The 15,796-nt window shown below is 35.2% G+C and overlaps 4 protein-coding genes across 4 annotated transcripts in view; all 4 read right to left on the bottom strand.

Moving 5' to 3' along the window:
• Window positions 1–620: 620 nt before the first annotated feature.
• Window positions 621–851, bottom strand: LOTGIDRAFT_59706 (hypothetical protein; the record flags this gene model as incomplete). The annotated part of the gene is made up of 1 exon (XM_009051219.1): window positions 621–851. A coding segment is annotated over one exon (231 nt), but the record flags the coding sequence as incomplete, so codon positions are not given.
• A 615-nt stretch (window positions 852–1,466) lies between these two features.
• Window positions 1,467–3,555, bottom strand: LOTGIDRAFT_173488 (hypothetical protein; the record flags this gene model as incomplete). Its single annotated transcript, XM_009051231.1, has 3 exons — window positions 1,467–1,505; window positions 2,199–2,444; window positions 3,247–3,555. The coding sequence occupies 3 exons, from the start codon at window positions 3,553–3,555 to the stop codon at window positions 1,467–1,469; spliced, it is 594 nt and encodes a 197-aa protein (XP_009049479.1).
• A 147-nt stretch (window positions 3,556–3,702) lies between these two features.
• LOTGIDRAFT_173487 (hypothetical protein) lies at window positions 3,703–5,357 on the bottom strand (the record flags this gene model as incomplete). Its single annotated transcript, XM_009051230.1, has 2 exons — window positions 3,703–4,193; window positions 4,919–5,357. 2 exons carry the CDS (start codon window positions 5,355–5,357, stop codon window positions 3,703–3,705), a joined length of 930 nt encoding a protein of 309 aa, XP_009049478.1.
• An 8,237-nt stretch (window positions 5,358–13,594) lies between these two features.
• Window positions 13,595–15,796, bottom strand: part of LOTGIDRAFT_173486 (hypothetical protein) — a gene marked incomplete at both ends in the record, with an annotated part of 43,033 nt that continues 40,831 nt past the window's right edge. Inside the window, 3 exons of the mRNA XM_009051229.1 lie at window positions 13,595–13,618; window positions 13,772–14,127; window positions 15,071–15,199. Coding sequence (XP_009049477.1) covers window positions 13,595–13,618; window positions 13,772–14,127; window positions 15,071–15,199 — 509 coding nt within the window. The remainder of the gene's footprint in view (window positions 13,619–13,771; window positions 14,128–15,070; window positions 15,200–15,796) is intronic.

Here is a 15,796-nt window from a genome sequence, read left to right as displayed (position 1 = left end):
GATGATAGATTCTATGGTAGGCGGAGGATTTAGGATTACAAATCTTGACATGTCTCCAAAAATCCTATTTTTTGAAGAAAAAAAACCCAAACAATACTGGTATGGGATATAATTTGAGTTGGACTTCTAACTGTTATAATTTGACCATGACCATCTTCAAGAGTGGTTTTATTGTGCAAATAACTTTAACGGTTTATGATATTCTTAAATTGGACTCTTCGTTCTTTTGCATTCTTCGGGAAAGACATCTATTTCTTTGCTGTGCATTGCTTCGAAATGCCTGGCCATTTTTGAAAATGATTTACTGCAAAACAAATATTAATTTTGTTTACTGTTACGCTTCCCTTCACTTCTCAACAGATGGATATTTTGAACTAGATGTTACTGAGGTACTATCAGGTAAGGTCAATAATAATATAAGGAACAATAGGAATGATATCAATTATCAACCCGGACCACTTTAGGTATATCATAAGTGTCTTCAGTAGAGGAGGATTCCAAGAATCAGATGAGGACACTACTACATCATCGAGGTCAGGGAAAAGGGATTCCACGGCCTTTCTGGTTTATCTGGGATCTGGTGTAAGGCTTTTGACTACTTTAGTAAGTTGTTGAGGTTGGTCCATAGTAACATGTTGATTTTGATCCATAGTTAGTTGTTGAGGTTGGTCCATAGTAACATGTTGATTTTGATCCATAGTAAGTTGTTGAGGTTGGTCCATAGTAACATGTTGATTTTGATCCATAGTAAGTTGTTGAGGTTGGTCCATAGTAACATGTTGATTTTGATCCATAGTAAGTTGTTGAGGTTGGTCCATAGTAAGTTGTAACATATTCTTATTCATACCCATGCTACAATCATTAGTTTTCATGGGGAGGGGCTTAGGTGTGCTACAACTTCGAAATTTCACTAGTTGTTGCACGGTGGCCATTTTTGGGGAGTGTCTTGGCAAAGCATCAAGGTCCCGCCCAGTTTTACTTGGCTTGAAGTCAAACCTTGTTAACTCAAGGTGACAACTTTTCAAAATAAATGAACTCCAAAACAGTGTTTATTTCAACATCTCATAAACAGTATTTCTTTACATAAAAGTAAATTTACAATTATTGAAATGTACTGGTCCGCAAGTGTTGATAAATTCGTTAAAACGTGTGTCCTTCAGTGGGGGTGGGGAAACCGAAATTTTCGCTTTTTTAGAAACAGGTTCACTACTTTCTTTAGCACTTATTGGCGCCTCCAAAACACTTGAAACCTGTTTCTGCAACTCGTCGGATTTAATTTTGTTTGCGGTACATTTCAGTAGCACAGGTCTTCTTACCGGAGTGGTTAGTGTAATTTACGACTAAACCAGCTTGTTGACACATTTCTTTCATGAAATTACCTAATTTATTAATCCCAACAGGCTGCTTTCCATATCTTATGCCATTCTGTAATGGCTTTCTATAAAACATTCCAGATTCTATCGCGTCTAAATAGGTTTTAAATACTGTATATAAACATCTTTGACCTAAAATACACAAATATAAGAAATAAAGGATACCAATTGTCGGACAGCATACATATTTCACAATGTGACTAAAAAGGCCATAAATCTAAGGCATCTTTCTTTAATGACTGTCTCCAGCAATGATTGCTTCCGCTTTCAAATTCTCGGTACATTTTTTAAGTGATCTACCAAGTGTAGGTGCAAAAAATAGTGTTTTGAAAGACACGCTTTCTTCACAAAATTGGGCAACTTCTTTAGTAGCTTCCAAGATATTATGAAAAAACGTTGACTTGATATTAAGCCACTTGTATTAAGCAGCCAATCAATGGAATGCTCAAAAGTGGCTGCTTACTAAGGGGTGGTGCTTAATAGAGGTATGGTTTACCCAGCTAAGAATGACAAGTTGATATTTTGAGATAACATTTAATAATAACAATAACGATGTTCAACATTAAAATAATCTTTTAGACATGTCTGTTTAACACTTTTGATTTTCTTGTTGCTAATTTTTCCCTGAATTATCAGATCGCACTGCATATTCATATAATCTTCAATGGTGTGTGAAATTTGGTTGAAAATTGCATGGGAAGTATTTTTGGTGGCCGTTCATTAAAGGGTGGTGCTGAATACAGGTGACCGTTAGACCAAGTTAGTATATATCTTTTTCCTAACAACTAGAAGTAATCTGGCCAGTTCTCCCATCTTTTGTCTTACATATTGGAATTGTTGTTTATTTTGGGCACATTTTCTAAATAGTTTGATACCATAAGCATCAATTGTAGCATCGTTTCTAGCTGCAAGACTAATCTCATCAAGAGAGAGTTTATCTAAAATCTTCTCTCTAAAGTGAAGAGTGGTATTTTTGGAAACAGGTAGTAAAGCAGCACTTGCCCTTTGATGATAGATTCTATGGTAGGCGGAGGATTTAGGATTACAAATATTGGCATGTCTCCAAAAATCCTGTTTTTTGAAAAAAAAAACCCAAACAATACTGGTATGGGATATAATTTGAGTTGGACTTCTAACTGTTATAATTTGACCATGACCATCTTCAAGAGTGGTTTTATTGTGCAAATAACTTTAACGGTTTATGATATTCTTAAATTGGACTCTTCGTTCTTTTGCATTCTTCGGGAAAGACATCTATTTCTTAGCTGTGCATTGCTTCGAAATGCCTGGCCATTTTTGAAAATGATTTACTGCAAAACAAATATTAATTTTGTTTACTGTTACGCTTCCCTTCACTTAAGTATGTTTGAGCTACATTCAAATCCTCAACAGATTGATATTTTGAACTAGATGTTACTGAGGTACTATCAGGTAAGGTCAATAATAATATAAGGAACAATAGGAATGATATCAGATTCCTCGGAAGAATGTCAATTATCAACCCGGACCACTTTAGGTATATCATAAGTGTCTTCAGTAGAGGAGGATTCCAAGAATCAGATGAGGACACCACTACATCATCGAGGTCAGGGAAAAGGGATTTACTCGGCATCGTGGTATCGTATTTAGCCTTTCTCCTCAATCTGGGCTCTAGTGAAAGGCTTTTGACTACTTTAGTAAGTTGTTGAGGTTTGTTCATAGTAAGTTGTTGAGGTTGGTCCATAGTAATAGCCTCATTGTCTTCATTAGAGGAGAATCCCGAATCAGGATTCCAAGAATCAGATGAGGACACTACTACATCATCGAGGTCAGGGAAAAGGGATTCCACGGCCTTTCTGGTTTATCTGGGATCTGGTGTAAGGCTTTTGACTACTTTAGTAAGTTGTTGAGGTTGGTCCATAGTAACATGTTGATTTTGATCCATAGTAAGTTGTTGAGGTTGGTCCATAGTTAGTTGTTGAGGTTGGTCCATAGTAACATGTTGATTTTGATCCATAGTAAGTTGTTGAGGTTGGTCCATAGCAACATGTTGATTTTGATCCATAGTAAGTTGTTGAGGTTGGTCCATAGTAAGTTGTAACATATTCTTATTCATACCCATGCTACAATCATTAGTTTTCATGGGGAGGGGCTTAGGTGTGCTACAACTTCGAAATTTCACTAGTTGTTGCACGGTGGCCATTTTTGGGGAGTGTCTTGGCAAAGCATCAAGGTCTCGCCCAGTTTTACTTGGCTTGAAGTCAAACCTTGTTAACTCAAGGTGACAACTTTTCAAAATAAATGAACTCCAAAACAGTGTTTATTTCAACATCTCATAAACAGTATTTCTTTACATAAAAGTAAATTTACAATTATTGAAATGTACTGGTCCGCAAGTGTTGATTAATTCGTTAAAACGTGTGTCCTTCAGTGGGGGTGGGGAAACAGAAATTTTCGCTTTTTTAGAAACAGGTTCACTACTTTCTTTAGCACTTATTGGCGCCTCTAAAACACTTGAAACCTGTTTCTGCAACTCGTCGGATTTAATTTTGTAAACCCTACACGCCTCGACAGATCTATGACCTGTGCGTTCCATGATGGATTGTTCATCTTGTCCATTGCGGTACATTTCAGTAGCACAGATCTTCTTACCGGAGTGGTTAGTGTAATTTCCGACTAAACCAGCTTGTTGACACATTTCTTTCATGAAATTACCTAATTTATTAATCCCAACAGGCTGCTTTCCATATCTTATGCCATTCTGTAATGGCTTTCTATAAAACATTCCAGATTCTATCGCGTCTAAATAGGTTTTAAATACTGTATATAAACATCTTTGACCTAAAATACACAAATATAAGAAATAAAGGATACCAATTGTCAGACAGCATACATATTTCATAATGTGACTAAAAAGGCCATAAAAGTCAGAATGAGTAATTTTGTCAAAAATCTCGCATATTATCCCTTTAAAATTTCTACAGGCTACACTTTGATAAGGATACGTCATAACCTTGTGGTGTATGATTACTTTGATTATTTTATTATACAGATTTTAGAACTCACCTCCGTAATTAGTGCAATAATGCTTTATATCTTTGTTCTTTAACTTCAAATGGGCTAGACCACTAGTAAATGTTTTTTTGTTTCTTCCTATGTATCGTATGTAATAACCATTTTTATCATTACCCAATTCAAACTGGTCAGCTTCTAAATGGCGGTGCTCATCTCTTCCTCGTAGTCCAAACAGTTTACATGCGTAAAAAAATACTGTGTACTGTAAACTCGTTGAGTTGGTAAAACCAAAGACACCAGAATTCCACAACTTATCCTCATCTTCGTTTGATACGGGGTCAGCAGTTTTCGGTTTACAACCGACTCCTTTGGCTTACTAATTCCTTCATCTTGGCATCTAACATCTTTCTGGTTAACAGAAAACGTTTATCAGCTTCCTCCAGAATGTTAATGGAAATATTATGGTCCTTCAAGTGTCTCATAAGCCCACAAATGATATAATAAACTGATTTAGGGAAATACTCATCTCCGTTCATTTTACGCAATTCTACAATAATCTAATTCTTCTGCTGTCATATCTTGCAATTCAGGTATATCATTATCACCCTTCGATCGACATTTCCGCCATTCATTGAATATATTTAGTGACCATTTAGTATTCTTTCTGGTATTAGCATTTGTTTGTGAATGTATTAAAGTGTCTATTTCAAACTGAGATACTTGCGTTTGAAACCTTTCAACCACAACCGATTTCACTTCCTCTTTAACTTGTTCCTCGGCTGTAGAAATTACGTTAAATTCACCACAATCAGATTCTTTCTCCATCTCTGCTTTAACAAATTCCTCTGCAGTAGAAATAAGGTTCAATTCGCCGTAATCCACATCTTTCTCAATATCATTTTTCACTGCTAATTCCTTTTCTATATCGTCTAAATTTTGTGAAAGAATAATATCTTCATCGTCGTTATCATTAAATAAACACTGTGACATTGCGTCTGTACGTCGCGAATTGAAATATATCAACTGATGTATACAGGTGTTGATGACCTATTTTTATATGTTCGCCGCTCGTTATGCACGTGTAGTTTTTAAGAACAATTCACTTGTCTATACGTCAATCAATATGTTACAAGTATTTTATAGCACGTGTATTCGTTAAATTATTCAAGACACTCGGGGGCTACGCCCCCTCGTGACTTCAATAATTTAACTCATAAAACTTGTGCTATAAATTATACTTGTGTAGGTTGATCCACAGTAAGTTGTCGAGGTTATAATAATAATAATTTATTATATTTGAAGAACATATATACAATAATGGCATAAGTTAATAATAATAATAACAATTCTCATAATATACAAGTTTAAATGTTCATTGCATGCAAATGTGGAATATTGAATTTTCTTATAACCAGTTTTCAAATAAATACATAATGTAGTGTACAACTAGCGATATACAATGATCTAATATACAATCGAAGATTAAATAAATATATAGACACATAAATCAAATTATAGAATTACAACAGGGATTTTTCTCATTTTCAGTGCATGATAAATAAACTTTGCAAGGGCAGTTCAAACATTTAGATCATTATTTGAAATGACATTATAAAATGTTTCCATCGAAGTGTGAGATATGTATTGACTTACGTAGGTTTTACGAATTTCAGTGTAAAAAGTGCATTCGAAGATTACGCGGAACTCATTTTCAATTTTTCCCCTATTACAAAGTTCACATTGTCTTTCTCTTTCGGGTATGCCTAACCATCTACCTTTAACATTTTGTAAACTGGGAGCCGAACATCTAAATTTACATAAAACTTGATTAAATTTGTAAATTTAATAAATATTTAAATATATTTCTAAGGCAGTTTTATACACATAATAATCATTTAGCAAGGAGTTACTAGCTACATTACATCGCCATTCTTGAAAGCAGCAGTCATCTATTCTCTGTTTGATAAGATTCGGGAAGCACTCCTTATTACCCACTGATTGCCCTATCCAGGCGTATCCAAAGCCATATCTGAACAATAATGATTTAACATATGTGACCCACTTAACACCACCATCCAACTTATACAACATTTGATAAATATTCCTTGGGAGTCTATGATCTTGCATTTCTAGTAAACAAGTTCAGTACTAAATACATTTCATCGAATATTTAGACAACAATGGTCGTCTTCCACATTCACATAGGACAGCAGCGTTACATGCTTGACTCGGTAATTTTTCAGAAATTTCATTTGTACATGTACCATTGACTGGTACAAGCTATGGCCTCATATTTCCGCCCCGTATGTTAGGATTGGATATATCATGTGATCGAATATTAAGTGCTATGTCAATTGGAATTCCAAGCAGTTTTCTATTGAGACATTTAACTAGTGCAAGTGCCTTTTGGTTTGGATTTTTAGTGTGTCGAGGGCTCTATTCCAGATCAGCTTAGGTGTAAATATCAAACCTAGATACTTATAATTATTTACACATTCTATGGTATTTCCTGCAAGTTGCCATTTCTAGTACGATATTAGAGCACCACCATTCCTTAAGACAATAACCTTTGTCTTGTTCTTGTTAACAGACATACCGTACTTCTTACAGAATAGTTGTTTGTGAAGATGGAATGCTGTATCAGCAATGTTACTGATATCGTCTGCAAAAAGCAAGGAAAAGACATTGTTATGAGCCCCATTGACAAATACACCCTTGCAACCTTGTTGTTCCATTTCAGTTACAAACTGATTAATAAAAAGCGAGAACAATATTGGACTTAAAATACATCCTTGACGAGTGCCAATACAACATGGAAATTTTTCAGTTTTACCATCTGACGGTTTAACACAAGATTTACAATTACTATACATGTTTCTTAAGATCTTAAGGAATTTTCCATGAATTCCGCATTTAATTAGGCAAGACCACAGGTACTCGTGATGGACAGAATCGAATGCACATCTAAAATCTACAAATAGACCGTACAGACGCCCACCTTTTTGGAGATGTATTTGCTCACTAAACCTTGTAAATTAAATATTTGGTCAATAGTGCTATATTTCTTTCTAAACCCAGATTGATACTCAGTGATCTTTTCGTAGTTATCACACCATCTGTTGTTAAGTACTTTTGTGGATAGTTTGCTAACAACCGGCAGTATGGATATACCTCTATAATTGTCCACAGAATTCCGAGGGCCTTTCTTGTGGATTGGACATATTATAGCAGTATTCCATTCTACAGGGAAGTCTCCTTGATCGAAGATTTTGTTAAATATAATATTCAATACTGGTATAAATACATTTTTAACTTCTTTGATTGTTTCCAGACATATGCTGTCCATACCAGAAGACTTTCCATGTTTCATATCCGAGAGACACAATTTGAGCTCATTTTCATTAATTGGCAATTTAAGTCCTGTGGCAGATCAGAATCACAATCAGCACAAAGTTCATCATGGATATAAACCTCATTCAGAATATCTGAATCAAGTCAAGTATAATATCAGCGGATCCATACTCTGTATTAATTTGTAGAAGTAATTCTTCTAGATTATCCAGTGTGTTTGTGTCACGGTCGTTCTCCGGAGAAAAAGTTCTTGTCCAATAATAGAGCAGTTATATCTTCCTGCTCTTTTAAGAGTTCTGAAACAAACACTAGTAATCCACCATGCTTACTTTTCTCACGACCTGTCTGATACTGCTTATATTTTTTCACATCTTGAAGGATCAAAGGTTCATACATCCACGTTTCACAGATACCAATAATTCCACTTGAGTTTATTAGGTTAAGAACATCAATATTGTCAATGTGCCTTGCCAAACTTTGGCAGTTCCATGTTATGAGCGTCAATAAATATTCGTTCTCCACATCCCTCATATGATTTTTGTGATTTGAAGTGATGTAACGCGTGTGAGGTAACTGCTACGTGGAGTCTTTCAGGGGTATCAATGTATTTGATTCAAGATCGATGGTAAATGGGTCACTGTTGATGATTATGAATTTATCGTAACTCAGTCAGGCTTTTTATTTTCCTGTATTGGCTGTATAAGGAATGGTATTAATGCTTTTGTTGTTGACCTAACTTTTTCGGAGTAGTCTTTTGACACAGAGATTGGACAGTCAATGAGTTTTTTGGCTTTTGTTAACACTTCATCTCTAATCCTTAAACTTGAGAACATAACAAGCAATGGTTTGAGTCGAGATTGTGATTTCGTTTTCTTGCCTAATCGATATAATCGTTCAAACTTTACCTCTGATATGTCGTTAGCTCTTTCTATCTTGAATTCATTTATGAATACTTCCCTTATCAACTTCTCTGAATTTTCTTTTGTTTCGTTGTTACCACACTCTTCCAAATCATAAAATATCAAATTATTTTGTCTTGCCCGGTTTTCACAGTGATCCAATCTATGCTTTAGTTTTGTATTTTCTGTCTTCAATTCTGAAACATCTTGTTTGATTACAGCTATTTCTTCCTTTATATTAAGCTTATTAACTTGTCCATAGTAATATGCTGAGGTTGATCCATAGTAAGTTGTTGAGGTTGATCCATAGTAACATGTTGAGGTTGGTCCATAGTAAGTTGTTGAGGTTGGTCCATAGTAAGTTGTTGAGGTTGATCCATAGTAAGTTGTTGAGATTGGTCTATAGTAACATGCTGAGGTTGGTCCACAGTAAGTTGTTGAAGTTGATTCATAGTAACATGTTGAGGTTGGTTCTTGTTCTTTTCCATTTCAACATGCATTAATGTCCAAATTACTATCTTCGAGCCCAAATGGCACAATTTTACTAGGTAGAACATGAAATCTGTGAATAAATGCATTTAATAAACATTTAATGAATGAAAAGAGATCATGATTACTGATATTCAATTCTTAGACTAAAGTAACTAATCTTATTCTAGCATCACCTGTTTCAATAGTACCCAATGGCAAAATTTGGATATTGTGGCCATGGGAATATCTGGTTAGAAAGGGTTAATAACTATGTGTTTGCTTGAAATACCTCATCAATTTTCTAAAATATATCCAACAATTGCATAATGTTGCAAATAATTAATTTTGTAGACAGAAACAATAATTATTGTATTTCAAAGACCTGCATTCCACCATCAGCTTGACAGTACACGGAATCCACATCAGGGTTACTTTCAACAACCTACACAGGCCACATTACTTTGTTAAATAGACACCACATAAACAGCCCTATAAATAAAGATTTTCCGACAGACTAGTGTTGCATGGTCCCAGTCTCCTCTGATATATTACCCGCATCAAAACTTCCGTACACATTGTGATCATCTGCATAATTTATTCAATAAGATTAAATTGGTTGTCAACACAATTTCTCAAAGCACTGGAATAGCAGATCAAATAAACTGGACCGTTGATACTTCATTGGGGCACAGAAAAATTTATTGGTTGAACGGTAGAAATAGAATTTCACAAAAAACGACCGAAATTAAACTATAACTGAATGTATTAATTTGGAATCTTCCACTCTTACATGTTTCTATTTAAGAGAATGTTTGGAGGAGAACACGGCTCTCAGTGTTCTCAGGCATATGAAGCCAAAACTTATTTTTGGGTCACGGGAAAGATTCAACCAGTTTAAGAATGTTTTGTTGTTTATTTGCGGAAATACCTCTTGATTGAACCATCTTGTTTGGGTCAGTTTGTAAATTAAATTTTGGTCGCAAGATGCTGTATCGTCAAATGATCGTTTATACCACATTGATCGAGAACCTTGGCCAGAAGGGGAAGCTCCACATTTTTGACTGTCGTGACCTGTGCCCATCTTCAAATAAGTAATCACTGTAAGTCATCACAACAGCTTTAATTGTTGTGCTTGCTTTTTGACGCAATTCAACAAAATCGTGAAAAGTATATTTCTTTCTGTTTTTTTTTCATTTTTGAACCAATGTTTCGGTGAATGCTGTCGGCTCTCATAAAAGTATGCCCTTTTTCAAGAAATTTAATGGTTACACTTGTGGGTCTCCATTCTTTGTTTACACAACATGCAAGGGCAGTAAAAAGAGTCCAGTTCTTGTTCTGACCAGAACAGTTGTCCGACCAAAAAACCACACTGTCTTGTGCTGAAGTCGTCACTCGAGAATTATATTTTTATATTATTATCACTTTTTGTGAAAATGGCGTTACTACCATGGCAATGTTCTATGAATCCAATATTTAAAAAAAAAAATAGTTATAACATAAAATTTTATTTTTCCGCGAAAAAAACACCAATATTAAAATGTTCTATCTTACATAAAAATTAAATTTTAGTATGAGTTTTTTTTAAGTCCATTAACCAATCAAATTCCTTAGAATGGAGCACCTGACTTTCTCTCAGAAAATGGCTTCTGCTAGGCTTAACCTGACAGAGGTCATAGATGAAATCCTTGATGATGATGGTGAAGGCACACAATTAAATGACTTAATGATTTAATATTGAATTTAAAAAAAAGATCGATGTGATCGGTGTGAGGAATTCAGAAATATTAGGCCGCCATCCATCCTGAAATATTGAAAGCATTTGCGAGTATGAATAGCCAAACAGTGAACCTTTCCATAACACACGAAAAGCCTAATCTCACACGAGTGGAACGTGAAGCGTTAAACTTACTTAAGAAAGACGATAGCATTGTTATTAAAAAGAGTGACAAAGGTTCATGTTGTGTCATTCTGAATAGGGAGGATTACGTTTCAAAAGCAGAGAATCAACTGAATAATCCTAAACATTATGCCATTTTACCGAAACCAATTTTCAAAGAAACTGCTAACATGATTAATAATATTCTTGCCGATTTAGTCAAAACTAGTTATCTCAAACAGAAACAATATGACTATCTGTCTGCCAAACCTGATTGTCGCGAGAGACATTTGTACACTTTGCCTAAAATCCATAAGAATCCAACCAAGGAGTGGTTTATCTCGAATAAAATCCCTAAAGGCCGCCCGATTATATCTGACTGTGGTAGTGAGTCATATGCAGTGTCAGAATACATTGATCATTTCTTACTACCTCTAGCATGCCAACATCGCGCCTACCTTAAAGACACAAGGTTTGGATGACATTTTTATGGTTTGGACTTATTCTATCGAACAGTTTTGGGAATTCTTTGAAATTCTCAACAACCACCATCCTTCTATCAAACTAACCGCAAACGTGAGTGACAAAAGCATAGACTTTCTCGATACCACAGTCTTTAAGGGAGATTCCATAGCAGAAACAAATAAACTGGATATTAAAGTGTATTTCAAAGAAACTGATACTCATCAACTCTTGCACAAGAGCTCCTTTCACCCAAAACATACCTTTTCTGGTATAATTAAGTCACAACTTTTACGATTTCATCGAATTTGTACAAGATCTTCTGATTTCAACCAAGCCTGTACGATTGTTTTCTCAAAACTGAAAGAGCGTGGGTGCTCTAAACGATTTTTACGAAACATAAAAAATTCCACCTTAGCACAGATAGCAGCTAAAAACAGACTTTATTCCGAAGTACCTCCAGGTTTAAGAAGTGCTCCATGTTTGTCCAGTAGATGCAAAACATGTTCCTTTATATCAGAAACTCATTATTTTGTAAGCAACTCTACGAATAAAAGGTACCCGATCCAGGAACATCTAACATGTGAACATTCGAATGTAATATATTTAATTTCATGCAAGAAATGCCCCAAACAATATGTAGGAGAAACTAAGAATAATTTACGAACTCGCTTTAATGCTCATAGGTCAGACATCAAATTAAAGAAAGACAAGCCTGTTTCTAATCATTTCAACCTCGACGACCATTCAATAGACGATCTCACCCTAATCCCAATTGAGCGTATAGAAATTGACTTGCCCGAAGATGAAACTACCAAATTCCGTCAATCTAGGGAGGCCCATTGGATTGAGACATTGAATACAGCAAGACCTATAGGACTAATATTCATCATAATGTAGGCATAGCACCCTTTGTTGTCCCGTTTAATACAACCAGCAATCGAGCAAGCAAGATAGTTCATGTCCACTATAAGAGCCTTCAAGAGAAATTCCCCCATGTCTATAAACAGAAAATGATAGTTGCATATTCAAAAAATAAGAACTTAAATGATAATATTGTTCATAGTAAACTAAAAACAATCAGTACATAACAGATACTATACTTCTGATCAGAAAAGAAGAAAACCCAATATCAAGACCCTTAATCCCAATTTCTAAATAAAGTATCTGTTCCACCCTAGGCCTGTATATTTTGGAGAATCAAACCCTTCCTTCCCCGAAATCCAATTTCGACGATCAGCTGAGAACATTATTCCTGATTAGTTTAGCGTTTATGATTTTTTTGTTATTCACGTCATATTTAATTGTTAATGTGGGATGCTAACAAAGACCTAGGATACTATAATATTAAACTAAAAGTTATTACTGAATGAAAGTGTGTCTAATTGTTGTTTTGTTCACCTTGGTTTGGTCAATTTAAATGCTACATAGTCGCTCTGAAAAACCAGATGATTTAAAAACAATTTTACTTGGTATAAATTCGTTTGGTGCGTCCGTAGCAATAATATATTTCTAGTTTTAGACACATTGTGTAACAATTTGATAAAATATTGATCTTTCGTGATTTCTCCTGTAGGTTATTTCATTTGACACCCAAAATCAGTCGAAATTCTGTTTAATGGTTAGTCGAATAACAACAGCATCCCGGATGTTGTGAAATTCCTATACTAAGCAAGGAATCTCGTAAAAATATTTGACAATGTTGACCAAAAAAAAAAATGGTGATCATTGAAATTCTCGCAGTCAGTAGATTGATTGAATATTATAAAGAGGTAAAACATGATTTGCGCAACAATGTTGAGAGATCAGTGTTGCAAATGATAGTCACTATTGGACAATCAAACAAAATACACCCATTATAATCAGAAGGGATTAGCAATTTTATTTTCTTGTAGGTTCGTAAATTCCGCACTGACATCGGATATTGGCTGCTCTGCTGCATGAAATTCAACTGTAAGCAACACTAAAGTAGTCCTGCTTTAGAACGCTATTTGGAGCCTCTGTCATACCTATCCTTGCCCATGCCAGGCTATATGAATATCCCCTTGAAGGGATTAACAACTTTTGACTTGTGTAAACGTCAATACTTCGCTGGGTTGGAAATCTGTCTTTTTGCGTTAGTGGTATAGCTCTGTTGATTGAGAGTCAGATTGCCGTCAGCTTGGCGATTATGTTCCGTGGGTTCGAATCCTCTACAAGGTAAATAAAAAATTCATGTCTGTGCCTGTGATTCCGAGAGCCGGCATGGTGTCGGCTTTCACCCTCTAATACCCAAACTTCTAGGTTTTGCCCAGAGTAAAATATAAAAGATATATATCATGATAAACATGTTTTAATTAACATACTTTTTCTGCTGCGATACTTTCATCAGTCTTGGACATTTTAATACCAACTGGTATCTGGTCTAGGGTAACGTTAAATAAAAAACAGTAACCAATTTTTTCTTTTTTCGTAAGACCAATGGTTTTACATTCACTCGTCGCGTTGCACCTTTCAAAACAGGCGTCTTCATTTGCATCATACGACACGAAGATAACTGGTGTTTCATAAAGTTGACAGACACCATCACCAGATACGGTAGCACAGGAACATTTGGTATCAATAGCACAATTTGCATCACATTTCGCTTTATCACATAATGTTTCGGTCATATAGGGAATGGGAAACAAATCTGTTTCGTTCGAGTAATTGTACCCACATTCTGAAATATAAATGACACAATTTGAAAAATGAAAAGAATGAGTTTTACGTCCGTCCTACTTTTCTGAAAATTGAAGACGGAAAAAGCCATGAAGGGTGAATTGAGGGAATTTTGATAGGGCAGTGGCGTTACCCTGCTCTTTTTCGATTTCCAACTGTCGAAGAATACTTTTTTGAGTCGCTATTTTTGAGAATTTTCACCCTGACCAAAAAAAACAGATTTGGTGTAACGTTATGTGCCTCTACAAAGCTGAACTATTACTGAGACCATGAAGATATTGCCAGATATTTTACAATGTCCCTGCGTCCCACATTATACCAAAATACAGTCATGGAGTATACTTAAAGGGACAGATGCGGCATTTTAGGGGGTTGATTTTAATCGTAAATATATGTAAATAGTCCTCAGAAGAACTAGAAATTTACAAAAATCGAATAATTCCTTCGAAAATATCTCAAACTAGGAATTATAATTTATATTTCTATATATATGGCAGCGTTTCGCAACTGTCCCTTTAAAACATTTTTTTTTTGTTTGAACAATCACAAATAAATTCACCATTAACCTCCTTCTGCTCCGTACCATTTATACCCTCAACGAGATCTACAATTATACAAACAACAATATTAATTTTCAAGCCTATAATGGTAGTTTAGTGCTCTCCGTTTTCTTTTTCTTTAGTATTCTAAAGATTTCAACTAATAATATCGAGGCATTATAAAGCCAAAGACCAAAACTAGACCCAACTGCTTTATTAACAATTAGTGCTCTCAATTTTTAATAATCCGTTTAAAATCAATTTAGATTTATCATGAAAATACATAGATATAAATAGCATATTTTAAAAGTGTTTTCAGGTATAATTTATGACGTTTACTATAATGAAAACTTTTTACAAAAAGCGGAATATCCCTTTAACTCAGACTTAATTCATTCTACTTACCGTCACAATATTTTCCAGTTGCACCGGGCAAGCAAACACAGTTGGGAACATCAGTGATATTTTCTCCCGGTATACAGGTACTACCATTGGCACAGGGGTTTTCACTTTCAACATCACAAACTCCTAGACCTACATAACGAGAATGTCGGCTTATGCAGTGTGCAATGAAGGAAATTTTACCAGGACAGCGGCATTAACTTATACAGCCTGTAGCACACGGCCCCCCGTTTATTGTCATAAATATCATAAATACTTTTTTTGAAAGTAAGAAAACCAGGCAGGCCCTGCAAAAATGACGAACAGTCGCTTTAAAGGGACAGATTCGCCATTTTTGAGTAATCATACCTTTTTCTCAGATTTGGGAATTTTTGACAATAAAATACGATTGTTTAAAAAATTGGCGCCTCTATCCCTTTAAATGGGTTAGGCTCCTCTCCTGGGAATTTCGTTTTTAATATATATTATCCTTCATCCTGAGATCCTTCTGTAAGTCAATATAACTCCTGTAAGTGGAAGATTTCTTGGGTAGGGCGCCTTTAAGGGTGGGGGTCTATGCACTTGGTTCAACCAGTCCCTGTTAGTTGTACCAGTTTTGTTTGATCAATCATACTTTTTCAGCAACGGAATTTTTTTTAGCTAAGTCAATTCGTAATAATGCTCACAGCTCACCGTCGGAATTTCAGCCTTCAAATAGTCAAATACATGTGTGTCCAGAATAATGCGCGT

Source organism: Lottia gigantea (assembly GCF_000327385.1).
Source record: "Lottia gigantea unplaced genomic scaffold LOTGIsca_161, whole genome shotgun sequence".
NCBI classification, from domain to species: domain Eukaryota; kingdom Metazoa; phylum Mollusca; class Gastropoda; family Lottiidae; genus Lottia; species Lottia gigantea.
Note: the sequence above shows the minus strand (reverse complement) of the source record. Positions and strands in the feature narration are given on the sequence as shown.